The sequence below is a fragment of the Theropithecus gelada genome, chromosome 14 (assembly GCF_003255815.1).
Source record: "Theropithecus gelada isolate Dixy chromosome 14, Tgel_1.0, whole genome shotgun sequence".
Taxonomy (NCBI): domain Eukaryota; kingdom Metazoa; phylum Chordata; class Mammalia; order Primates; family Cercopithecidae; genus Theropithecus; species Theropithecus gelada.
The window spans coordinates 110,101,439-110,129,086 of NC_037682.1; the positions used below are offsets into that span (position 1 = coordinate 110,101,439).

The window sequence follows — 27,648 nt, forward strand, 5'->3', positions numbered from 1 at the left end:
TTTTTTGTAATTTTTAGTAGAGACGGGGTTTCACCGTGTTCGCCAGGATGGTCTTGATCTCCTGACCTTGTGATCCGCCCGTCTCGGCCTCCCAAAGTGCTGGGATTACAGGCTTGAGCCACCGCGCCCGGCCTATTTTTTTATTTTTATTTTTTTTTTTGAGACGGAGTCTCGCTGTGTCTCCCAGGCTGGAGTGCAGTGGCGTGATCTCAGCTCACTACAAGCTCCGCCTCCTGGGTTCACGCCATTCTCCCGCCTCAGCCTCCCAAGTAGCTGAGACTACAGGCGCCCGCCACCACGCCCGGCTAGTTTTTTGTATTTTTAGTAGAGACGGGGTTTCACCATGTTAGCCAGGATAGTCTCGATCTCCTGACCTCGTGATCCACCCGGCTCGGCCTCCCAAAGTGCTGGGATTACAGGCTTGAGCCACCGCGCCCGGCCATAGTTGTGCATATTTATGCTGAATTATTATACCACCTGTTATTCTTGTACCTCTCTTGCACACACAATTTGTTATGGTTAGACAGTTTGCCGTCTTGCAGCCTAATACTACCATAAAATATTGTTCCAAAGTGGTTAGAACTGGAGCAGTGGGTATAAAATGGAAGTTTGTACGTTTTCTGTCACTGTATTTTTTTTTTTTCTGTTACTGTAGTTTTAAATGCTTAGACTTATAGAACTTTAAAGACACAGCACTTTGGATTTCATATAAACTAACGTCCTACTTTAGGGGTATTTCAATAATCAATTAAGTGACTTATCCAGGGTCACATGATTAGTGGCAAAGGCAGAACAGAAACCTAATTCTCCAGGTTTCTTAACTTGAGGCACTTAACAATTCATGTAGTTAAGTCTGTGTAGCAGAGAGTTGTTATTTAGTCCAAAGATAGTGTACTCAAACCATGTAAGAGTTATTAAAAGTTGTTTGGCAAAGCTTAATTTAATGGGGGAATTTTTTTTTTTTAAGCAGTCCTGGAGAGATCATCTAACTTATGGGCCCTCAGTTTTCACATCTATAAGACAATCAAGCGCTCTTGCAAGTTCCTTTTAGATCTGGAATGTTTTTTTCCAAAAATGTTAAAAAAACAAAAACTTTGTAATCATGTTTATTAATTCTTCCTCGGTGAAAATCAGATCAAATTTCAGTAGGGAAAATTGTTAACTTACCTTTTAGTATATGCTATCTTTTAATAATTGTTAAACCAGTAAACATTGATATGAAGAGGTTTATTATTTCAGGAACTTTAAGAAGACAAATACTAATTTAGGATAGGATAAATTTATCATGTTTAGAGGTGACCATACATTCTAGCCGTGTTAGTAGCTGTAACAGAGAGACCTATGTCAGCTGCCTAGAACCTGTGATTTGTGGTGTCCTGGATGTTTTGATATTTATGCTATACTTAGTATGGGGAACTTTGGTCCTACTTTGGAAGCCTTGTTTTGCTTGTATCTGGATAATGGAATGACTCAAAGAGAGACATATGATTTTACCCTACTGTTTTCTTCATCTTGACACATGAAATCCTGGAATTCTGACCAGGTGTGGTGGCTCATGCCTGTAATCCCAGCACTTTGAGAGGCTGAGGCAGGTGGATCACTTGAGGTTGGGAGTTTGAGACCAGCCTGGGCAACATGGCAAAACCCTGTCTCTACAGAAAAATATAAAAAGTAGCCAGGTGTGGTGGCATGTGCCTGTAGTCCCAGATACCTGGGAGGCTGAAGTGGGAGAATCACCTGAGCCCAGAATGTTGAGGCTGCACTGAGCTGAGATCACACCACTGCACTACAGCTTGGGCAGTAGAGCAAGACTCTGTCTCAAAACAATCCTAGAGGCCGGGCGCGGTGGCTCAAGCCTGTAATCCCAGCACTTTGGGAGGCCGAGACGGGCGGATCATGAGGTCAGGAGATCAGGACCATCCTGGCTAACACGGCGAAACCCCGTCTCTACTAAAAAAAATACAAAAAACTAGCCGGGCGAGGTGGCGGGCGCCTGTAGTCCCAGCTACTAGGGAGGCTGAGGCAGGAGAATGGCGGGAACCCGGGAGGCGGAGCTTGCAGTGAGCTGAGATCAAGCCCACTGCACTCCAGCCTGGGCGACAGAGCGAGACTCCGTCTCAAAAAAAAAAACAAGAAAACCAAAAAAACAATCCTGGAATTCATTAAAGCATGATTTAAATGCTGTTTCCTTTTTTTTTTTTTGGAGGCATAGTCTCACTTTGTAGCCCAGGCTGGAGTAAAGTGGTATGATCTCGGCTTACTGCAACTTCCACCTCCTAGGTTCAAGCAATCCTCCCACCTCACTCTCCCCAATAGCTGGGACTACAGGCGTGCACCACCACACTCGGCTAATTTTTTGTATTTTTTGGTAGAGACAGGGTTTTACCTTTTTGACCAGGCTGGTCTGGAACTCCTGACCTCAGGTAATCCACCCGCCCTGGCTCCCAAAGTGCAGAGATTAAGGCATGAGCCACCGCTCCCTGTCTAAATGCTGTTTCTTCTATCAAGTCATCCCTGACCTTACCAGCTGCAAGTAAACTCTTCCTCTAAATTTCTACGCACTTTTATCAGTGACTTATGTTAACACATTCTGCCATACATTACAGGGATTTGCATTTGTGTCTTATCCCTATTAAGCTTCTTGTAGGCAGAATGCTAGTCTGTGTCATCTTAATTCTCAGAAAGCATGTTGTATGCATAGTAGGTGTTCAATAAATAATTACTTAGTTAATTCTTATAACATCACAAAAATGGAGATTACCAGTACCTATAATTAGTTTTTGAACGTGCTCAACAGTAAAGTGGATGGGCCAGGTGCAGTGGCTCACTCCTGTAATCCCAACACTTTGGAGGCCAAGGCGCGCAGATGACTTGAGGCCAGGAGTTGGAGACCAGCCTGGCCAACATGACAAAACCCTGTCTCTATTAAAAATAGAAAAATTAGCCAGGCTTGGTGGTGCTGGCCTGCACCTGTAGTCCCAGCTGCTCGGGAGGCTGAGGCATGAGAATTTCTTGAACCCAGGTGGCAGAGCTTGCAGTGAGCTGAGATGGTACCACTACACTCCAGCCTGGACTACAGAGTGAGACACTCTCTCAAAAAATAAATAAAGTGGATAGTAACATACACCTTTTTGTTCCTTTTTCCCTTTCAAGTTGCCTTTGATGTTTTTACCTAAATTTTACCTGTATGGTATGGAGGTGTTTTTAACTCTAGTTGGAAACCTAAGAACTACCCTTGAGCCTGTAAACATTGTTTCTAACAGTTTTATTATTAGATATGGGGTTTCTATTAAATGCAGCATGTTTATATAGGTCTGAAGTTTTGGTCTGAGCTGTCCTTTCTTTAGATGTGCATTTGATTTGTCTTATTCCTTAAGAACCTCATAAAATTCTAACATAGAGGACCATAACTTCCTAGAGCTGTGATTCTCAAACTTTTAAGGATAGGAGGCCCTACAAGGATTACATTTACAATATGCTCCCATTTATTAATAATATCTCTCATTGCATGAGGGGATTTTCTGTGGGCCATTGAGAATAACTTCTCTGGAGGATCAATGCATTCCCTGAAACTACATGTAAAATTTTGGGGGGAGAATCAATATTCATTATTTGAATATCAAAATATTGACAAAGACAAAAATCCATTGCTTTGGCCGGATGCTATGGCTCACACTTGTAATCCCAGCACTTTGGAAGGCTGAGGTGTGCAGATCACTTTAGCCCAGGAGTTTGAGAGCAGCCTGGACAACATGGCGAAACCCATCTCTATTTTTTTTTTTTTTAATAAAAAAAAAATCCATCACCTTGAAGTGACATAATTTTTTTCATGAGATGCATGTTTGTTATTACTAATGGTGCTGTTTTACATCATGAATATATGTGCTACAAGTTGTATAGCACTTTTGAAGTACAGTTTCATTATAGTCATTTGGCCCTCATAATAGCTTATAAGGTCATTAGATAATGCCGCATTTTATAGGAAAAGAAACGAGGTTAAGAGAGGTTGAGTAACTGAAGGTCAGACAGATGGTAAATAGAAGAACAAAACTAGAATATAGATTTTCTCACTCCCAGTCATTTAGTTTTTCTGATATATCAGCTTGGTTCTTTGCAAATTTGGGACACTAATTCTAACTCAGTCTTTGGGAAAAGGAGAAACCAATGTGATATGATCCCAAATATAAGGGAATTCCCCACTTTTCTGATGAGACTATTAAGAAGAAAAGCTTTTTGCCAATTATATAAACTTTTAAGAATGTAACAAAAATAGTCTGGGCGCGGTGGCTCACACCTGTAATCTCAGCACTTTCGGAGGCCGAGCTGGGTGGATCCCCTGAGGTCGGGCATTCGAGACCAGCTTGGCCAACCAATACGGTGAAACCCCGTCTCTACTAGAAATACAAAAAAAAATTAGCTGGGCGTGGTGGTGGTGCCTGTAATGCCAGCTACTCGGGAGGCTGAGGCAGGAGAATCGCTTGAACCTAGGAGGCGGAAGTTGCAGTGAGCCAAGATCTTGCCATTGTACTCCAGCCTGGGCAACAAGAGCAAAACTCTGTCTTTTAAAAAAGAAAAAAAACGAAAAATAAAACCAAAAAACTCCTCTCTTCGGTCTGTACCTCCAAGATGACAAAGAAAAGAAGGAACAACGGTCATGCCAAAAAGGGCCGCGGCCACATGCGGCCTATTCGCTGCACTAACTGTGCTCGATGTGTGCCCGAGGACAAGGCCATTAAGAAATTCGTCATTCAAAACAGTCCCACAGCAGCAGTCAGGGACATTTCTGAAGCGAGCATCTTCGATGCCTATGTGCTTCCCAAGCTGTATGTGAAGCTACATTACTGTGTGAGTTGTGCAATTCACAGCAAAGTAGTCAGGAATCAATCTCTTGAAGCCCACAAGAACCAAACACCCCCTCCCCAATTTAGACCTACAGATTGCTGCCCCACGTCCCCCACCAAAGCCCATGTAGGGAGCTGAGTCTTTAAAGACTGAAGACAGACTATTCTCTGGAGAAAAATAAAATGGAAATTGTACTTTAAAAAAATGTCAAAAATAGTCCAATATGTTCTTAAAATAGTTAATAATTTACATATATGTTTTAAATTACATAAATCTTAATTTAGAAATAATTTTTTCCATTTTTATATTCATAAAGCAATTTTCTCTAGATTCTTTGTGAACATCATATCACTCGGGCCACTTTTTGAATCATCAGTTTGCTATTTAGCAGTTTTGAATCCATATGTGATATATTGGCAGTTTGGGAAATTTTATCCCAAGTCATAAAAACCCATTTATATAGTATTAGGACAGTTAACTTTTAAAAGGAATATTTATAACTGATATTCAACACATGAAATTGTGAGTTCTGGCTAGGCGTGGTGACTCATACTTGTAATTCCAGCACTTCGGGAGGCCAGGGTGGGCTGATCACTTGAGTCCAGGAGTTCAAGACCAGCCTGGGCAACATGGTGAAACCCCACCTCTACTGAAAATACAAAAATTTGCCAAGCGTAGTGACACCTGCCCATGGTCCCAGCTCCTTTCAAGGGGCTGAGGCAGGAGGATTGTTCAAGCCCAGAAGTTGAGGCTACGTGAGCCACGATTGCACCATTGCAGTCCAGCCTGTGTGACAAAGTGAGACCCTGTCTCCAAAAAAAAAAAAAGAAATTGTGAATTCTGATCCTCAGGGTAATTACTAAATCCAGTGACCTTTCGTTACTACCACATGCAAAACAGCATAGTTTGAAGATAAGGTGTATCCCAGACAACTCTTTTAGTTCAATATAGTCATTGAGGGAGCACCTTTAATATGACAGACTGTGGAAGGATTCAAAACTACACAACTCTTTTTAAAAAATATATAAGTATTCCTTCCATAAAAATATATTACTATGATAGCATATTTTCACACCTAAAAATTAGCATTAATTTTTTAGTATTATCAATTATTCAATCACTGTTCAAATTTGATTTGTGCATTGTGATGGACTGACATGTCTAAGTCTCTTTTAATGTGTGTTTGTATTTTTAGTAGGGATGGGGTTTCTCCATGTTGGTCAGGCTGGTCTCGAACTCCCGGCCACCGGTGATCCACCCGCCTCTGCCTCCCAAAGTGCTGAGATTATAGGTGTGAGCCACTGTGCGTGGCCCAAGACGACTATTTAAAAACTGTTTAGGGCCTATGCCCTAAAAAGGGCATAAGCACGTTGGCTTATGCCTGTAATCCCAGCACTTTGGGAGGCCAAGGCGGGTGGATCACTTTGACCTTAGGTGATCGAACTTAGGAGTACTAAGTTCTAAAAATACAAAATTAACTGGGTATGGTGGCATGCACCTGTAATCCCAGCTACTTGGGAGGCTGAGGCAGGAGAATTCCTTGAATCTGGGAGGTGGAGGTTGCCGTGAGCTATGATCACGCCTTTGCACTCCAGCCTGGGCAAAAAGAGTGAAACTCCATCTTAAAAGGAAGTTAAAATAAGAAAAAAAAATTAACTGGGCGTAGTGGCAGGCGCCTGTAGTTCCAGCTATTCGGGACCACTTGCTGTTGAGAAATAAGCATGATGGTGATTGTCTCCCACATACCCTAATTACCTATTTTTAGTGGATAAGGATGTTATGTTCTCCTATAATATAAAACTGTTGATGTATTGAAACTATAAGAATATTAGGCCGGGCACAGTGGCTCAAGCCTGTAATCCCAGCACTTTGGGAGGCTGAGACGGGCGGATCATGAGGTCAGGAGATCGAGACCATCCTGGCTAACACGGTGAAACCCCGTCTCTACTAAAAAATAATAATAAAAAAAAACTAGCTGGGCGAGGTAGCGGGTACCTGTAGTCCCAGCTACTCGGGAGGCTGAGTCAGGAGAATGGCGTAAACCCGGGAGGTGGAGCTTGCAGTGAGCTGAGATCTGGCCACTGCACTCCGGCCTGGGCGACAGAGCGAGACTCCGTCTCAAAAAAAAAAAAGAAAGAAACTATAAGAATATTTATTTAAATTGGCTAACTTGTTTTTCTTCAAGCTACTCACCTGTAGAGCTTCCTATAAAGCTGAGAAGCCTGACCAGTAGGATTTTGATATTTCAGAGGTTATATCCTAGCATTGAGGCTTCCTAAATGTTTTAATAGTGTTTGTTACTTGTGCTTGTGAATGAGCTCTTGGGTTCCTGCACTGAGGAGACTGGACTTAATTTTCTTACTCCCCTGCTCATGGCATTTGAGGTCTCCGCTGCTTCCTTTGGTACTTTATTTGTTTTGTTTAGTGAAATGCCAGATGCTAAAATAGGGGGCTATTAGGTCTTGATCATTGCCTAATATCAAAACCTATGTGAAACATTGAGCCATTTAGATTTTTATTTTGCAGATTGTTTGGATATCTGGGAGTAAGACAGTGTGAATGGGAAAGTTAGTCAAGGAGCAGAAGATAAATTTAGACTCAGTAGCTTGGGTTCATATTCTAGATAAAAATAATAAATGTAAGGGGCTTCTTATGTCTTTAATATTTTTAATCTGCCTGATCACACTTCAGCGTGGGCTTGGAAATATCTTGCTCTTTTTAGAAAAAGTTTAAGCTGTTCTTTGTGGGTTTGCCAAAGCAGAGAGCAACCCAGTTCTGAGTCACAGGAGACTCATTAAATATGTATGGTCTTGGAAAAAGGTCATTTCATTACACAGTTTTTCTATAGGTATGTTATTGAAAAACAGGAATAATAGCATTAGTTTCCTCTACCTTAGCTTTGTCTTATAAATTACGTATTACAATGAAAAGAACAATGGAGTAAAAGTTTGAAACTCAGCATTCTTTTTTTTTTTTTTTTTTTTTTTAAGACAGAGTATTGCTCTGTTGCCCAGGCTGGAGGGCAGTGACTCGATCTCTGCCTCCCGGGTTCAAGTAATTCTCGTGCCTCAGCCTCCTGAGTAGCTAGGATTACGGGTGCATGCTACCATGCCTGGCTCATTTTTGTATTTTTAGTAGAGATGGGGTTTTGCCATGTTGGCCAGGCTGGTCTCGAACTCCTGACCTCAAGTAATCCAGCCACCTTGGCCTCCCAAAGTGCTGGGTTTACAGGTGTGAGCCACTGTGCCTGTGAAAGTCAGTATTCTATTGCTCGTCATGTCAGCTGGTCGTGGTAGCTCATGCCTATAATCTCAGCACTTTGGGAGGCCAAGGCAGGAGGATTGCTTGAATCTAGGAGTTCAAGACCACCCTGGGAAACATAGTGGTCTCTACTAAACTTTTTTAGTAGACACTGTCTCTACTAAAAGCTTTTTAAAAATTAACGAGGCTTGGTGGCACGCACTTGTGGTCCTAGCTACTCAGGAGTTCTTGAGCCCAGTAGTTTGAGATTGCAGTGAGCTGTGATCTTGCCATTGCACTCCGGCATGGGTGACAGAGTGAGACTCTGTCTTAAAAATAATACTACTACTAGTTCTGTCACTAAATAAATATGTCATTTTATGGAACATTTCCTGGGATGTTGAGAAAACAGATGTGAAGAAATAATAGTACTTATTTATGCATGTGTTCCTGGCAGGTGCTGTTGGCAGCAGCGGTCTGCACAAAAGCAGGAAAGGCTATTGTCTCTCGACAGTTTGTGGAAATGACCCGAACTCGGATTGAGGGCTTATTAGCAGCTTTTCCAAAGCTCATGAACACTGGAAAACAACATACGTTTGTTGAAACAGAGAGTGTAAGATATGTCTACCAGCCTATGGAGAAACTCTATATGGTACTGATCACTACCAAAAACAGCAACATTTTAGAAGATTTGGAAACTCTAAGGCTCTTCTCAAGAGTGGTAAGAGTACTGCTATAATACTGGGTTCCACTTTTTGTTTTACATTTTGTGTGAAACTAGTTTTTGCTCCAAAGCAGCTGATGCTCACCAGTTTGCAGGCTCCTGCTTCCCACCCCAGCGACTTACTGCTGCAGCTCCTTGTTTATTCAGCAGACATTTATTGGGTGTCCTCTTAGAATATAGGTGTCCCAAAAGAATATGGGAACTACTCTTTCATTTCCCAGTTCTTTTTTTTTTTTTTTTTTTTTGAGACGGAGTCTCGCTCTGCCACCCAGGCTGGAGTACAGTGGCATGATCTCGGCTCACTGCAAGCTCCGCCTCCCGGGCTCATGCCATTCTCCTGCCTCAGCCTCCCGAGCAGCTGGGACTACAGGCGCCCGCCACCGCACCCGGCTAATTTTTTTTTTTTTGTATTTTTAGTAGAGACGGGGTTTCACCGTGGTCTCGATCTCCTGACCTTGTGATCCGCCCGCCTCGGCCTCCCAAAGTGCTGGGATTACAGGCGTGAGCCACCGCGCCCGGCCAATTTCCCAGTTCTTAAGCAGTTGTTCTAATCTGCCGTTCTAGTTCTGATACTTGTTTGGTTGTGCTTTTTAGATAATGTTTTCTAGGTAAGACTTACTGATCCAAACACACACACACACACACACACACACACACACACACACACACTCTTCTCTTTAAGACTTTATGCCAAAGTCTTGCTTAAAATGAAGACTAAGGCTGGGCACGGTGGCTCATGCCTGTAATCCCAGCACTTTGGGAGGCCAAGGCAGGCGGATCACGAGGTCAGGAGATCAAGACCCTCCTGTCTAATACGGTGAAACCCCGTCTCTACTAAAAAATACAAAAAAAATTAACCAGGCATGGTGGCAGGCACGTGTAGTCCCAGCTACTCGGGAGGCTGAGGCAAGAGAATGGTATGAACCCAGGGGACGGAGGTTGCAGTGAGCCAAGATCATACCACTGCACTCCAGCCTGGGCAACAGAGCAAAACTCTGTCTCAAAAAAAAAAAAAAGACTAAGGCCAGGTGTGGTAGCATGTGCCTGTAGTCCAAGCTACTCAAGAGGCTGAGGCAGAAGGATTGCTTGAGGCCAGGAGTTCAAGTGAATAGGCATTATACTTCAGTGTGGGCAACACAGCAAGACCCCAATTCCCCTTTCTTTTTTTTTTTTTTTTGAGACGGAGTCTCGCTCTGTCGCCCAGGCTGGAGTGCAGTGGCCGGATCTCAGCTCACTGCAAGCTCCGCCTCCCGGGTTCACGCCATTCTCCTGCCTCAGCCTCCCGAGTAGCTGGGACTACAGGCGCCCGCAACCTCGCCCGGCTAGTTTTTTGTATTTTTTTAGTAGAGACGGGGTTTCACCGTGTTAGCCAGGATGGTCTCGATCTCCTGACCTCGTGATCCGCCCGTCTCGGCCTCCCAAAGTGCTGGGATTACAGGCTTGAGCCACCGCGCCCGGCCTCCTTTTTTTTTTTTTTGAGACAGAATCTCGCTTTTGCCCAGGCTGGAGTGCAGTGGCACAATCTCGGCTCACTGCAACCTCCGCCTCCCAGGTTCAAGCAATTCTCTGGCCTCAGCCTCCCGAGTAGGTGAAATTACAGATGTGCACCACCATGCCTGTCTAATTTTTGTATTTTTGGTAGAGACAGGGTTTCACCATGTTGGCCAGGCTAGTGTTGAACTCCTGACCTCGGGTGATCTGCCTTTCTTGGCCTCCCAAAGTGCTGGGATTACAGGCATGAGCCACTGCACCCAGCCGTAAGAATCAGGGTCTTGGGCGCAGTGGCTCACGCCTATAATTCCAGCACTTTGGGAGGCTGAGATGGGTGGATCACCTGAGGTCAGAAGTTTGAGACCAGCCTGACCAACATGGTGAAACCTCGTCTCTACTAAAAATACAAAAAAATTAGCTGGGTGTGGTGGTGGGCACCTGAAATCCTACTACTCAGCAAAAAATACAAAAAAATTAGCTGGGTGTGGTGGTGGGCACCTGAAATCCTATTACTCAGCAGACTGAGGCACAAGAATTGCTTGAACCCGGGAGGCGGGGGTTGCAGTGAGCCGAGATCATGCCACTGCACTCCAGCCTGGGCAACAGAGTGAGACTTTGTCTTAAAAAAAAAAAAAAATCAAGGTCTTAGGCTGGGTCCAGTGGCTCACACCTGTAATCCCAGCACTTTGGGAGGCCAAGGCAAACAGATCACCTGAGGTCAGGAGTTCAACACTAGCCTGGCCAACATGGTGAAACCCTGTCTCTACTAAAAATACAAAGATTAGCTGGGCGTGGTGGCGTACACTTGTAGTCCCAGCTACTCCGGAGGCTGAGGCAGGAGAATGGCTTGAACCTGGGAGATGGAGGTTGCAGTGAGCCGAGATGGCACCACTGCACTCCAGCCTGGGCAGCAGAGTGAGGCTCCATCTCAAAAAATAAAGACTAGAAGTAGCTAAGGGATTTGGGTTATTGAAATTTATATAATTTAGGCCGGGCGCGGTGGCTCAAGCCTGTAATCCCAGCACTTTGGGAGGCCGAGACAGGCGGATCACGAGGTCAGGAGATCGAGACCATCCTGGCTAACACTGTGAAACCCCGTCTCTACTAAAAAATACAAAAAACTAGCCGGGCGTGGTGGCGGGCGCCTGTAGTCCCAGCTACTCCGGAGGCTGAGGCAGGAGAATGGCGTAAACCCGGGAGGCGGAGCTTGCAGTGAGCCGAGATCCAGCCACAGCACTCTAGCCTGGGCGACTGAGCAAGACTCCGTCTCAAAAAAAAAAAAAAAAAGAAATTTATATAATTTAAAGGATAAGACTTGGAAATATAGCTGCTGATAAATTCTAAATCTTTCTTTTTTATTGGTGTCCACGATTAGATCCCTGAATATTGCCGAGCCTTAGAAGAGAATGAAATATCTGAGCACTGTTTTGATTTGATTTTTGCTTTTGATGAAATTGTTGCCCTGGGATACCGGGAGAATGTTAACTTGGCACAGATCAGAACCTTCACAGAAATGGATTCTCATGAGGAGAAGGTGTTCAGAGCCGTCAGAGAGGTAAATAGGATCTTCTCTGGGACTATCTGTTTGTGTATCTTCCTCTTAGGCTTCACTAATCTGATTTTCCAATTTTTACTTGCTAATGTATAGACTGTATTCAAAGCTACATCCAGGCTGGGCACTGTGGCTCATGCCTATAATCCCAGCACTTTGGGAGGCAGAGGTGGAAGGATCACTTGAGTCCAGGAGTTCAAGACCAGCCTGGACAGCATAGTGAGACCCTGTCTCTAGAAAAGAAAAAAAAATTAGCCAGACATAGTAGCACGTGCCTGTGGGTCCCAGCTACTTGGGAGACTGACATGGGAGGATCACTTGAGGCCAGGAAGTTGGGGCTGCAGTGAGCCGTGATCGTGCCACTTGCACTCCAGCCTCAGTCACAGAGTGAGACCCTGTCTCAAAAAAAAAAAAAAAAAAACCAGCTACATTCATGTATGTCTTTTTCTGTAGACTCAAGAACGTGAAGCTAAGGCTGAGATGCGTCGTAAAGCAAAGGAATTACAACAGGCCCGAAGAGATGCAGAGAGACAGGGCAAAAAAGCACCAGGATTTGGCGGATTTGGCAGCTCTGCGGTATCTGGAGGCAGCACAGCTGCCATGATCACAGAAACCATCATTGAAAGTGATAAACCAAAAGTGGCACCTGCACCAGCCAGGTATAATCCATTGTACTTTAGAATGCCAGATGACGGGTGTATATGTGTCTATCTTTGAAGTGATAATCTGATTTCTTGGAAAGCTGTAAATAATGAAGGACTTGATGAAGTAAGATATGATGTTAAATTTGGCCACATAAAATGTGAGGATAAAGAAGAAATCTGAATGTGATGTTTTTCCTTTTGTATAAAAGAGAGTTATAAATTATGTCATGACCTCAATTTCCTATGAGAGTTGCCTTATTGTGGGAGAGAAAGGGATATTTAATGCTTTATGGAATGTAGATTTTTAATCTTGATGTTCAAAGATTGATTTTAGGGGTAATCTGTGAATTACCCGAAATTATATGCAAAATTTTGTGCACAGGTATGTTTCTCTGGATGGAAGATACAAAGTTTTCATCAGATCATGTGTGCTTGTAAAAATATACCTTTGGGTAATGAATTTCAAATTTTTCCACTTAGGCCTTCAGGCCCCAGCAAGGCTTTGAAACTTGGAGCCAAAGGAAAGGAAGTAGATAACTTTGTGGACAAATTGAAATCTGAAGGTGAAACCATCATGTCCTCCAGTATGGGCAAGCGTACTTCTGAAGCTACCAAAGTGCATGCTCCACCTATTAATATGGAAAGGTAAGTAGGAACTTTGAGTAAGAATTCAAGCTTTGAATACAGTCCACATAATTTTAAAAAAATCTTATTTCAGTGTGCTATGAATTCTTTTTCTGTCTTGTAATCTTTCCTGATTTAAAAGATTTATTCAGAGCATATTCTATGTATTAACATAAGGTCGTTTTTGGTTTTGTTTTGTTTTATTTTTTTGAGACAGAGTCTTACTATGTTGTCTAGGCTGGCCTCCAACTCCTGAGCTCAGTTAATCTTCCTGCCTCAGCCTCCCAAGTAACTGGGATACAGGCATGCGTTGCTGCACCTGACCTTTTTTTTCCCTTAAACCCTGATTGGTGGGCCCTCAGCCACCTATTTTCTATGAAGTTTAGAACTTTCCTTTTACAGCTAAACTAAAGTTACTCATAGTCACACCTAGTGTGTAGCTTATCTCTTAGAATGGACCTGAATTAGGGGACTAGAGCTATAGTGACCCCAGACTGTGTTTTGGCATGACTTTTTATAATTAAAAACTCTTAAGTAGAACTAATCTTTAATCCAAAACTTGTAGATATCTTTAATAGCAAATTAATATATTTTGCATTTTTATTTTATTTATTTATTTTTTTGAGATGGAGTTTCACTCTGTCACCCAGGCTGGAGTGCAGTGGTGCAATCTCGGCTTGCTGCAAGCTCTACCTCCCAGGCTCAAGTGATTCTCCCACCTCAGCCTCCCAAGTAGCTGGGCCTGCAGGCATGCACCACCATGCTGGGCTAATTTTTGTATTTTGGTAGAGATGGGGTTTCGCCTTGTTGCCCAGGCTGGTCTCGAACTCCTGGACTCAAGCAATCTGCCTGCCTCGGCCTCATAAAATGCTGGGATTACAGGCCTGAGCCACCATGCCCAGCCATCTTTTGCAGTTCAAATATTTGAAGCCGGTATGGAATATTTTGATTCATCTCTATCTCAGGACTGTGGTACTGGCTTTTTTAAGTGGTAGTTATCAAGTTCACATATTCATGACTCAGATTTCTCGTCTTGAAGTCAGACCTTCTACTGTTGCTGATGGTTTTGAGGTCAAGTGAAAGATAATACCAGGAGGATACCTCTATCAGGTGTGCATAAAGGAGGAGTATTTACTCTTTTTCTTTCTTGCTTTTTTTTTTTTTTTTTTTGGAGACAGAGTCTTTCTCTGTCTCTCAGACTGAAGTGCAATGGCACGATCTTGACTTACTGCAACCTCTACCTCCTGGGGTCAAGCAATTCTCCTGCCTCAGCCTCCCAAGTGGCTGGGATTACAGGGGCACACCATCACGCCTGGCTAATTTTCTTATTTTTAGTAGAGATGGGGTTTTGCCGTGTTGGCTAGGCTGGTCTCGAACTCCTGACCTCAAGTGATCCGCCTGCCTCCACCTCCCAGAAGTGCTCGGATTATAGGCATGAGCCACCACGCTCAGCCAAGTATTTACTCTTTATATGCCCTGTTCTGTATGAAATGAACAGGGTTACACTGGGATAAATTTCTTGATTCACTAAAGCCGCTGTGCTCTTCCTAGTGGTTGCTTTGAGTGAGACAGGCTTCACACTTTTAAAAAGATGTTCCTAGGCCGGGCGCGGTGGCTCAAGCCTGTAATCCCAGCACTTTGGGAGGCCGAGACGGGCGGATCACGAGGTCAGGAGATCGAGACCATCCTGGCTAACACGGTGAAACCCCGTCTCTACTAAAAAATACAAAAAACTAGCCAGGCGAGGTGGCGGGCGCCTGTAGTCCCAGCTACTCGGGAGGCTGAGGCAGGAGAATGGCGGGAACCCGGGAGGCGGAGCTTGCAGTGAGCTGAGATCTGGCCACAGCACTCCAGCCTGGGCGACAGAGCGAGACTCCGTCTCAAAAAAAAAATAAAAAAATAAAAAAATAAAAAGATGTTCCTGAGTGCAGTGGCCCACACCTGTAATCCTAGCACTTTGGGAGGCTGAGGTGGGCAGATTGCCTGAGCCCAGGAGTTCATGAGACCGCCCTGGGCATCATGGTGAAAACCCGTCTCCACTAAAATACAAAAAACCCCTTCTCCATGAAAATACCAAAAATTAGGTGGGTGTGGTGGCGCATGCCTGTAGTCCCAGCTACTCAGGAGGCTGAGGCAAGAGAATTGCTTGAACCTGGGAAGCAGAGGTTGCAGTGAGCCAAGTGACTGCACTCCAGCCTGGGCGACAGAGTGAGACTCTGTCTCCAAAAAAAAAAAAAAAAGATGTTGGAGATCACATATTACAGAGAATTTGAGACACTCTTTTTTCTAAATGATAAAATGCCTCTTGAGCACAGAGCAAACTTTTTTGAAGGTAAAATGGTGCCATGCATTGTCTTAAGATACACTCCTTTATGATCTTGACTCTGATGCCTTTGTTTCTAGGAAGACCTAAGAGGTTGGAACAGGGAACAGGGTAGGATAACAAAATATTCTTTGTAGCCTCTGTAGTTCATCCAACCAAACATATTTCTATTACTGAATATGAATAGATTGTACTTAGTGATTGCCTGTAACAGCAGCACTTTTTAATCTTTTTAAAATTGGATTGTACTTTAATATAGTATAAAATTCAAAAGTTGTTAACAGTCAGAAGTCTTTCTCTCACGCAACCATGCCAGTTTCTCATTTTGGAGACAACTAGTGTTAACAGAGTTTTTTTTGTATCCTTCTGAGGGGGGTGGTCTGTGATATATAGATTAATAAAAAACATGTGTATACAGTGTGTCTATTTTTCCCCCTTTTATGCAAAACAGTAAAACTAGACACATCTTCCAATTGCATTTTTCACTTAATTATTTTGGAGATAAGAATTTCTTTATTTGAAACTAGGGTAAATGCAATACCTTACCTAGACTGGATCCTCTACTACTGTAGTGTAGAAAAAACAACTCAAACTGTTTCTTTTTTTCTATTTTCTCATTCAACAGCAACAATCAACACAGAAGACTTCTGTTATCCAGTGTGTTTAGGTTTTTCTGCACACATCAAGCAGTCACACCCAGCTGGTGTCCTCCCATTCAGTTCAATTCTGATGCTATCTACCTGGGAATAGCCTCAGATTCTACAGGTTGAGAGTTCAGTCCCCCAAGACTGATTCTTCCTTCCCACCAGTCATAAGTCCAGGCTTTCAGAACTTCTTACTGACCTCAAGTTTGGCCTCCCACGACCCCGTCTTTGGGTTCAATTAATTTGCTAGAGCACCCCACAGAACTCAGGGAAACTTACTTGACATTTATCAATTTGTTACAGAGGATATTTTAAAGGACACAAATAAGCAGCCAGATGAAGAGATATACATAGGGCAAGGTCTAGGAGGGTCTTGGGTGCAGGAGCTTCTGTCCCCAGGGAGCAGGGGTACGCCACTCTCTTGGAAAATGGATGAGACCTTGTTAATCTTCCTGTAAGCCTCCATGTGTTCAGCTGTCCAGAAGCTTCCCAGACCCTGTCCTCTTGAGCCTTTTATGGAGACTTCATTGGATAGGCATAATTGACAGGTGTGCAGAAATGTGATTGGACAAAGGGTATGACCTAATACTGATAGGCTGAGTGGGGAAACCCAGCAAGGCCTGTCCAGATTCTTGGCCTCTCTGTGCAACATTAATCTTCCTCCAGGATATGGTGCAGGACCCCTTTTGGAGATTAGAGTCCTGCCTTGGGCGGGTGAAAGGAGGGCAGGAGAAGATCAAAGAGAGATTCTGTTTTCTGAGGGCTGCTCCTGAGGCCTAAAGTGCCCCAACATTATGTATAATAAGGGATATGGGAGTTATGAGCCACGAACCATGGATGAAAACCAGTACATATGTATATCATAATATCACAACTACTATTAAAAATATTATTAGGTCAACTGATGAAATTGGCATATGATTGATAGATTGGATACAATTATTATATCAGTGTTAGCCTGGCATGATGGCACATGGCTATAATCCTTGCTACTCAGGAGGCCGAGATAGGAGGATTGCTTGAGACCAGGAGTTCAAGGTTATAGTGAACTGTGATTGTGCCTCTGAATAGCCACTGCACTCCAGCCTGGGCAACATAGCAAGATCTATCTCTTAAACAACAACAGGCTGGGGGCGGTGGCTCACATCTGTAATCCCAGCACTTTGGGAGGCCCAGGCGGGCAGATCACCTGAGGTCAGGAGTTCAAGACCAGCCTGGCCAATATGGTAAAACCCTGACTCTACTAAAAATACAAAATTGAACCGGGTGTGGTGGCAGGCGCCTGAAATCCCAGCTATGCAGGAGACTGAGACAGGAGAATCACTTGAACCCGGGAGGCAGAGGTTGCAGTGAGCCGAGATTGCACCATTGCACTCCAGCTGTGCAACAAGAGTGAAACTCTATCTCAAAACAACAACAAAAAGCTAAAAAAAAAGTATCAGTGTAAATTTGTGTAGTTAATAATGGTACTGTGATTGATTATGTAACAGAATATCCCTAATCTTATAAAAATAAGCAGTGAAGTATTTAGGGGCAAAGTGCCGTGATGTATATAATCTGCTTCTTAATGGTTCAGGGGAAAAAAATCAAATGTATAACATACATATATAATGTTTAGAGAGAGAGACACACATATGCAAATTATAAAACAAATAGGGTAAATGTTAACAATAGGTGAATCTGGAAAAGGGTATATATGTCTTCCTTGTATAATTTTAATTTTTTTAAGCTTGAAAATATTTTCAAATAGAACATTTTTTCAGTTGTTTTCTCACCATTGCCTACTATTCATTTGGGTGAATATTCCTTTATTTTTTATTTTCTATTTTTTTTGAGGTGGAGTCTTGCTCTGTTGCCCAGGTTGGAGTGCAGTGTTGTGATCTCAGCTCACTGCAAGCTCCACCTCCTGAGTTCATGTCATTCTCCTGCCTCAGCTTCCTGAGTTGCTGGGACTACAGGTGCCCATCACCACACCCGGCTAATTTTGTTTTTGTATTTTTAGTAGAGATGGGGTTTCACCGTGTTAGCCAGGATGGTCTCGATCTCCTGACCTCATGATCCGCCCACCTTGGCCTCCCAAAGTGCTGGGATTACAGGTGTGTGCCACTGCGCCCGTGGATATGCCTTTATTTAAGCAGCCCCCAGTGGCAGACATTCGTTTCTAAACTTTGCCATTAAAAACAATTCTTCAGTGAATAACTTAGCAGATTGTTTTGCACAGATGAGAATTTGTCTGTTGAATTGCTGTATCAAAGGGGTATCGTCTTTTGAATGTTTATAGCTATAGCAGTAGCACCTTTAAAAAAACGTTGTTGATGGCTAATCATTAGACCTTGGAGAAAGGGATTTCTGGTTTCTACCTTTCTTTTTTCTTTTGTTTTGTTTTGTTTTTGAGATGGAGTTTCACTCTTGTTGCCCAGGCTGGAGTGCAATGGGACAATCTCAGCTCACCGCAACCCCTGCCTCCTGGTTCAAGGATTCTCCTGCCTCAGCCTCCCAAGTAGCTGGGGCTACAGGCATGCACCACCACGCCTGGCTAATTTTGTATTTTTAGTAGAGATGGGGTTTCTCCATGTTGGTCAGGCTAATCTCGAACTCCCGACCTCAGGTGATCTGCCCACCTTGGCCTCCCAAAGTGCTGGGATTATAGGCATGAGCCACCGTGCCCGGCCATTGGTTTCTACCTTTCTGAACAAATGTATTACTTTCTCTTTGTAGTGTACATATGAAGATTGAAGAAAAGATCACATTAACCTGTGGACGAGACGGAGGATTACAGAATATGGAGTTGCATGGCATGATCATGCTTAGGATCTCAGATGACAAATATGGCCGAATTCGTCTTCATGTGGAAAATGAAGATAAGAAAGGGGTGCAGCTACAGGTGTGTAGAAGCTTTTGATAGGGAGTGTTAACACTTTGTCTACCTATTATAGTCTTTGTCAACTAGAGTTCCCAGTATGAACCACAGAAAATTATTTAAGTTATATAACTAGCATCACTCTAAATGCATAGGAAAGAAGTTGATTTATTGCATACAGTAGCTACCTGAGAGTGAGTAAAGCAGCTGTGTTAGGATGGCTTTTAAATATTGGAACTGAATAAAAGGTCATTTTGAAATCTAATAAATGACTTCATACTCACTAGCAAAAGGTACAAAGAGATGTTTATTTTTTGCTGTTATGAAAACAGTAAATTAATCACTTAGGATCTTGCTTGAAATATAGTTTTTAAAAAAACAAGGCTTTAAGACAGCTGTGGTGGCTCACGCCTATAATACCAACACTTTGAGAGGCTGAGGCCAAAGGATCGCTTGAGCCCAGGAGTTCAAGAACAGCCTGAGCAATGAGGGCTGAGCAACAAGACCCTGTCTCTACAAAAACTTAAAAAATTAGCCAGGCATGGTGGCACAATGCGAAATTTACTCATTCTGCTATTAAACTACCAGTGCTTGTTTTGTTAACTGAAGGGCAGTATCTAATGATGTATTTGAAAAGTACATAAAATCCTTTCAGTATAAGTGTGTGTGTTCCAACTATTGGATAGAGATATATATGAGCCCTTCTTTATATTACAGGTGTTCTTGTCACATTTCATTTAGCTTAACATCTCGTCACAAGAACAAAGCCTTTTTAGGGAAGAGTGTTTTTGTCTACTTTCCCTCCCGTAGTCAGCACAGAATTGTCTTTTGGAAGCAGTGCTTATATTATTTGACAACATTTTTGCTGGCTTGTAAAGTGCTATCCAAAAGTGATTTCGGTTTTTTTTGTTGTTGTTGTTGTTTTCTGAGATGGAGTCTCTCTCTGTCACCCAGGTTGGAGTGCAGTGGTACGATCTTGGTTCACTGCAACCTCTGCCTCCCGGGTTCAAGCAGTTCTCCTGTCTCAGCCTCCTAAGTAGCTGGGATTACAGGCACCTGCCACCACGCCCAGCTAATTTTTTTTACTTTTAGTAGAGACGGGGTTTCACCATGTTGGCCAGGCTGGTCTCAAACTCTTGACCTTGTGATTCGCCCACGTCATCATCCCAAAGTGTTGGGATTATAGGCATGAGCCACCATGCCCAGCCCTTCTGGGTATTTTTGTTTTTGTTTTTGTTTTGTTTTGTTTTTTTTGACACAGAGTCTCTCTCTGTGATGCAGACTGGAGTGCAGCGGCACAGCCTTGGCTCGCTGCAGCCTCAACCTCCTGGGCTCAAGCAATCCTTCCCTCCTCAGCCTCCATAGTAGTTGGGACTATAGGTGTGCACCACCACACCCAGCTATTTATTCATTTATTTATTTATTTATGTATTTATGTATTTATTGAGATGGAGTTTCACTCTTCTTGCCTAGGCTGGAGTGCAATGGTGTGATCTCGGCTCACTGCAACCTCTGCCTCCCGGGTTCAAGCCATTCTTCTGCCTCAGCCTCTCAAATAGCTGGGATTACAGGCATGTGCCATCATGTCCGGCCCCAGCTAACTTTTGTATTTTTAGTAGAGATGGGGTTTTGCCATGTTGGCCAGGCTGATGTCAAACTCCTGACCTCCAATGCCCCGCCCACCTCAACCTCCCCAAAAACAATTTCTTTTAAAAAGATAAGACTAGGCCGGGCGCGGTGGCTCAACCCTGTAATCCCAGCACTTTGGGAGGCCGAGGCGGGTGGATCACGAGGTCAGGAGATCGAGACCATCCTGGCTAACATGGTGAAACCCCGTCTCTACTAAAAATACAAAAAACTAGCCGGGCATGGTGGCGGGCGCCTGTAGTCCCAGCTACTCGGAGGCTGAGGCAGGAGAATGGCGTAAACCCGGGAGGCGGAGCTTGCAGTGAGCCGAGATCGCGCCACTGCACTCCAGCCTGGGTGACACAGCGAGACTCCGTCTCAAAAAAAAAAAAAAAAAAAAAAAGATAAGACTATCTTAATTGGCTTGGATTTTAACAACTTTAAGTCTCTAGGCAAAATTGCAACTAGACTTTACACAGAGCTTGCCCTTTTCTGCTACTTTATATAAGGCCAAAAATGCTATTTGACCCAGGCAGCTGATCAGGGTCTTACTAGAACCTTCTGCTTGGCAAACCTGGCCCTACCATGAACCTGCTCCATGTGAAGTATTTTTGGAAAGGACTTGGTTAATGGTCTTTTAACTTTTTCAGGTGCAAACTTGTTCTATAATGGCTTTTAGAGTTGAAATTATTATTTTTTTAAATTACTGGTTTTTAAATATCTTAAATTATTTTAAAAGTCTTTGAAGAAGGGAAATCTTTCTTCAAAATGAAAAAGAATTGGAATTTGTTAGGTACTCTATTTTAGATGTTTGGATTATGGGCCATATAAGCCTAGAGAGGGGTTGTTTCTTGTCTGTCTGAACCTCAGGAGTTTTCCTTTCCTTCTCATTCTAGACCCATCCAAATGTGGATAAAAAACTTTTCACTGCAGAGTCTCTAATTGGCCTGAAGAATCCAGAGAAGTCATTTCCAGTCAACAGTGACGTAGGGGTGCTAAAGTGGAGACTACAAACCACAGAGGAATCTTTTATTCCACTGACAAGTAAGTGCCTCTGGCCAGTCCCACTAAGCTAGTTTGCATTGAGAACTGGAAATAGCCCTTGCTTGTACACTTTTATTTTTATTGCCATAGCAAAGTTCTTTTTGACAAAATGACTTTCTTTTGAAATGGACCTGGTGCTGCATTTTGTATATTTTTATCATTAGTTTTCATTTTTACTAGCTTTTATTTTGAAACCATTGTGGTTTTGTTGTTGTTATTGTTTTAGAGACAAGGTCGTCTTCTGTTGCCCAGGCTAGAGTACAGTGGGGCGATCATAGCTCACTGCAGCATCAAACTCCTGGACTTAAGCCATCCTCCTGCCTCAGCCTCTTGAGTAGCTGGGACTAGGACTACAGGCACATGCCACCACATCCAGCTAATTTTTTTTTAAAAGACACAGACTCCCTCTGTCTGTCACCCAGGCTGGAATGCAGTGGTGTGATCATGGCTCATTACAATTCCTGGGCTCAGCTGATCTCCCACCTCAGCCTCCTGAGTAGCTAGGAGAACAGGGAAGTGCCACCACCCCTGGCTTTTTTTTTTTTTTTTTTTTTTGGAGAGGTGGAGTCTCACTTTGTTGCCTAGGCTGGTCTTGAACTCATGGCCTCAACCAATCCTCCCACCTTGATACTACCACCTTGGTTGTCTAAAGCGCTGGGATTATAGGCATGAGCCACCACACCCAGCCATCTTTTTCTAATATTCTAGTATGACTGCTTTGCTTTCTTCTCAGTTAATTGCTGGCCCTCGGAGAGTGGAAATGGCTGTGATGTCAACATAGAATATGAGCTACAAGAAGATAATTTAGAACTGAATGACGTGATTATCACCATCCCACTCCCGTAAGTGCTGTGCCCGTGTCCCCTATGTTGGACTTACAGAACTGGTCTTTTGGAACTCATTTTGGAGTCAGCACCTACCTGACCTGACGGTCCATTCAGAGATACTTGATTCTTAAAAAAGCTAGTTGTGAAAGAAGCCAGATATAAAAGGCTGCATGTTATGTGATTCCAGTTCTTTGACTTTCTGGAAAAGGTAATACTATTGAATAAAAATGAGGAGGTAGAGAAGAAGGTACTTCACTTCAGAGGGGCACAAGGGAACTTTTGGGAATGATAGGAATGTTCTAGGACTTGTGTTTGCTTTGGCAGCACAGGTACTAAAATTGGAAGCAGAGAAGATTAGCATGGCCCGTGTGCAAGGCTGACATACAACTTTATGAAACATTTCATATTTATAAATAAGTAAAGCAAAGAAATTTTTTTTTGAGAGTCTCTCTCTGTCACTGGAGGTCACTGGCACGATCTCAGCTTACTGCACCCTCCACCTTCCAGGCTCAGGCTATCCTCCTGCCTCACCCTCCCAAGTAGCTGGGACTGCAGGCGCATACCACCACGCTTGGCTAATTTTTGTATTATTTGTAGATACAGGGTTTTGCTGTGTTGTGCAGGCTGATCTCAAAACTCCTGAGCTCAAGTGATCTGCCCGCGTTGGCCTCCCAAATGCTAGGATTATAAGCGTGAGCCACCACACCCAGCCAAGAATTGTTCTGTGACTTGATTGTGGTGGTGCTTACTGCACACACTTGTTGAAATACATTGAGCACTTTGAATGGATGGATTTTACTGACTTTAAAACCAAATTGAACAAACAAGCCAGTTGTAGATCTGGAGCTGTTTTTATTTTTTATTTTTATTGGAGACAGAGTTTTGCTCTTGTTGCCCAGGCTGGAGTGCAGTGGTGCCGTCTCAGCTCGCTGCAACCACCACCACCTGGGTTCAAGTGATTCTTCTGCCTCAGCCTCCTGAGTAACTGGGATTGCAGGCATGTGCCACCCTGCCCAGATAATTTTTGTATTATTAGTAGAGACGGGGTTTCACCATGTTGGCCAGGCTGGTCTGAAACTCCTGACCTCCGGTGATCCACCAGCCCTGCCCTCCCAAAGTGCTGGGATTACGGGCGTGAGCCAGCGTGCCTGGCTGTTTTTATTTTAATTTTTTTGAGACAGAGTCTCACTCTGTCGCCCAGGCTGCAGTGCAGTGGTGCAATCTTGGCTCACTGCAACCTCCGCCTCCCAGGTTCAAGAGATTCTCATGCCTCAGCCTCCCAAGTAGCTGAGATTACGGGCATGTGCCACCACACCCAGCTAATTTTATTTTATTTATTTATTTTTTTGAGATGGAGTCTCGCTCTGTTGCCGGCTGGAGTGCAGTGGCACGATCTCGGCTCACTGCAACCTCTGCCTCCTGGTTCAAGCAATTCCCCTGCCTTAGCCTCCCAAGTAGCTGGGACTACAGGCACGGGCCACCACACCCGGCTAATTTTTTTTGTATTTTAGTAGAGACGGGATTTCACTATATTTGGCCAGGATGGTCTCGATCTCCTGACCTTGTGATCCACCCGCCTCGGCCTCCCAATGTGCTGGGATTACAGGCATGAGCCACCACACCCAGCCTAATTTTTGTATTTTTAATAGAGATGGGGTTTCACCTTTGAGGCCAGGCTGGTCTCAAACTCCTGGCCTCAAAATGATCCACCTGCCTTGGCCTTCCAAAGTGCTGGGATTACAGGCTTGAGCCACTGCACCTGGCCTGGAGCCGGTTTTAGATGTTGGCCCTCAGCTTGTTTGTGTAGTAATGAAGGTTTCCAGAAGGAGGAGCCATTTCTCAGTCAAGCTTTCTGTTTTGCAACTTTCAAAGAAATTGAGTCTATCAGGCTGAATGTTTTATTTTCACGTGCTTTCTAAACTTTCACTAAAGATGAGAGTGTGTTCAAGGGAACTGTTGATTCTTGTTAAACAAGATGTCTACATTAGTTACAGTAAATTTCCTAACAGCCCTTTTGGAGCATAATTTATATACAACAAGCTACACATATTTTAATTGTGCAGTCTTGGCATGTTTACACCTGTGAAACCACCACCATAATCAAGATAACAAAAATGTCTTTCAACCCCAGAAGTTGAGTTCCAGTAAGCTTTTGTTGTACACCCTAAGTGTCCCACTCTCTAGGATCATCTGGAAATGGTATCTACCTTATCTGTTTAGTAGCATTTCCAGTGAGCATGCAGTTATTACTTCACCAGTAAATCCTAGCTCCTTTCACCTGCCCATCAGCCCTCATGATTAAGCACAGGGTCTAATTATGAGTACCAGTAAGTGTATCCTTAGTGTATCTTTACTGTTATATTGCTCAGTTATTGCTGCAGAGAAAATGGTACTAATTTAATTCATATTTTTCTTCTCTTTTTGATAATTCAGGCCTTTACATTATCAGGTCTGGTTTTAGTCATTCTTAGTTCCACTTTTTAAAACATGCTTTATTACTAGTATCCCCTTTAATGGGTAACCATCTTATCCTCTACAGTATGGTTATTGCTTCAGAACAGTAGATGGCTGCCTTGGACCGTTGTAGGACTTGGGCGTTGGTGACAGGTAGAGTTTTGTTTGTCAAGATTTCGTTTACTGGACTATTTATAGAATGCCACAATTTTGAGGCCTGTCTACCCTATAATTGTGGTTGTGGTGGTTTCCTGTATTCTAGTTCAGTTTTGCAATGGTCTCCAGAAGAGACCCTTATACAATATTTTACTCCCATTGTCTAGAACTGATCAAATTAGAAGAGATCAGAATCAGAATTAGAGGACGTGCACAGAGAAAGAACATAAAAGAACCAGGACCCTGAAATTGATAGGAAAGAATTAATAGTCTTACGCCACTCGTAAAGTTTACTTTGTCTCCCTTATTTACCCTATCCCTAATATAAACATTGAGTGTCACTGGTGAATTAAAAGCCAGTAAATTTAGAATGTGTAGGAGTAGGTGACACTGCCTGTCAGCCGTGTGTAGGGGTGCAGAGTAAATCTTAACTAGCCCTGCTTCTCTTGCAGATTAAGGACAGCTATGGATCTGTTTCTCCCATCATGTTTCCATTTGCCCCAGGGGTAATTGTGCTTTCACTTATCAAATAAAAGTCCATTTACTGGATTGTAAATCAAATAAACCCATTGGTGTCAACTTCAGTAAGTTTGAAACATTCTGAAATCTTTAAAAACAAATTCTCAGCCGAGTGCGGTGGCTCATACCTATAATCCCAGCACTTTGGGAGGCCGAGGCAAGCAGATCACAAGGTCAAGAGATTGAGACCATCCTGGCCGACATGTTGAAACCCTGCCTCTACTAAAAATACAGAAATTAGCTGGGCATAGTGGTGCACACCCGTAGTCCTAGCACCTTGGGAGGCTGAGGCAGGAGAATCGCTGGAACTGGGGAGGCAGAGGTTGCAGTGAGCTGAGATCGCGCCACTGTACTCCAGCCTGGCGACAGAGCGAGACTCTGTCTCAAAAACAAAACAAAATAAATTCTCTCAGAGGCCTCCATTCATCTCCATTATTGATGTTTAGAGTTTCCCCCCAAATCAACCTGCTTGTTTCCCTATTGTCTCCTATAAAGAGTGCTACATTATGTTAAAATTCCTTATTTACAAGGCAGCAGGGTTTTTGGAAACATAGCCATCTTAACACATTTGTTGGTCGCAGTCCCCAGATCTAATCCATAAATTGTAGCAGCCATAGACGTATCTGCCAAATGCCTATTTTTGCATATTAACTGTATCTACAGAGGGAATTGAGTGAAACTCTTAGCCAAGGCGCTAGGACTTCATTGTTTGATCCTTGAAGTTATTAGGGAGCCTTTTTTTTTTTTCCTGAAATTGTAGTCCTAGAAGGCAGAATTTGAGGATCGTAATCAAATTTGGGGTTGGTTTTCCTTGGTAGAGTTCCAGCTCTGAACAGCTACCTTGACCAGAATGTTTCTTACAACAGGTCTGGTGTCGGCGCGCCTGTTATCGGTGAGATCGATGGGGAGTATCGACATGACAGTCGACGAAATACCCTAGAGTGGTGCCTGCCTGTGATTGATGCCAAAAATAAGAGTGGCAGCCTGGAGTTTAGCATTGCTGGGCAGCCTAATGACTTCTTCCCTGTTCAAGTTTCCTTTGTCTCCAAGAAAAATTACTGTAACATACAGGTACTCCATTTTAGTTGAGAACATGTATAGGGAAAGTGGTAGGACAGTAGGAACATGTATAGGATGCCAGACAGGTAGCATGGCTTTTTGTAGTCAGATAAAGCTCAGAAAAAAGCTGATGTCTTCTACAGGAATTCCTTTTCTAATTCATTGTGTGATCGTGGTCAAATTCTTTATCGCTTTACCTCAGTTTTCCTCTCTAGATCAGACAAAGTAAAGAAATTGAATATTAATACGTAAAAAAGTACTTGTGGATTGTGCAGGGTTCATAAACACTTAGTTGCCTGTTTTTTTTAACCTTATATATTTTAAAATTGATTTACCAAAACACCCAACACATGGTTTTTTAAGGCCTTGCTGTCACTTGATTTATAACCAAAGAATGAAAGTTTTTTTATTTGGAAGACAAAATTCCTGCAAAAAAAAAAAAAAAAATCATTCTATTACAAATGGAAATTATTTGGGGGTTATTTATGTCACAGCTCCCTTTATTAGTACAAATAATCATGAGCCAATTCTGTTGCAAACTCTGTCCTTTAGGTAGGCAAAGCAATGGAAATGTGTGAACTGTTCCTTTGGATTTTTTTTTTTTNTTTTTTTTTTTTTTTTTTTTTTTTTTTTGAGACGGAGTTTTGCTCTGCAGCCCGGGCTGGAGTGCAGTGACCGGATCTCAGCTCACTGCAAGCTCCGCCTCCCGGGTTCCCGCCATTCTCCTGCCTCAGCCTCCGGAGTAGCTGGGACTACAGGCGCCCGCCACCTCGCCCGGCTAGTTTTTTTTTGTATTTTTAGTAGAGATGGGGTTTCACCGTGTTAGCCAGGATGGTCTCGATCTCCTGACCTCGTGATCCACCCGTCTCGGCCTCCCAAAGTGCTGGGATTACAGGCTTGAGCCACCGCGCCCGGCCAACACATGGTTTTTTAAGGCCTTGCTGTCACTTGATTTATAACCAAAGAATGAAAGTTTTTTTATTTGGAAGACAAAATTCCTGCAAAAAAAAAAAAAAAAA

General features: G+C 43.2%; 1 protein-coding gene, 1 non-coding gene and 1 pseudogene across 3 annotated transcripts in view; all 3 read left to right on the forward strand.

Annotated features, from left to right (window-relative positions):
• ARCN1 (archain 1) overlaps positions 1–26,869 on the forward strand; it is a 30,934-nt gene extending 4,065 nt beyond the window's left edge. For both annotated transcript variants that reach the window (XM_025357347.1, XM_025357346.1), the window contains exons 2-9: positions 8,540–8,803; positions 11,673–11,852; positions 12,303–12,508; positions 12,974–13,138; positions 18,803–18,968; positions 21,467–21,614; positions 22,348–22,456; positions 26,437–26,869. In XM_025357347.1, coding sequence (XP_025213132.1) covers positions 8,540–8,803; positions 11,673–11,852; positions 12,303–12,508; positions 12,974–13,138; positions 18,803–18,968; positions 21,467–21,614; positions 22,348–22,456; positions 26,437–26,659 — 1,461 coding nt within the window. In that variant the 3' untranslated portion in view covers positions 26,660–26,869. The remainder of the gene's footprint in view (positions 1–8,539; positions 8,804–11,672; positions 11,853–12,302; positions 12,509–12,973; positions 13,139–18,802; positions 18,969–21,466; positions 21,615–22,347; positions 22,457–26,436) is intronic.
• Positions 4,627–4,972, forward strand: LOC112606645 (annotated as a pseudogene).
• Positions 22,750–22,852, forward strand: LOC112607430. Its single transcript, XR_003115782.1, has one exon. It is a non-coding gene; the product is annotated as a U6 spliceosomal RNA (small nuclear RNA).
• Positions 26,870–27,648: the final 779 nt, after the last annotated feature.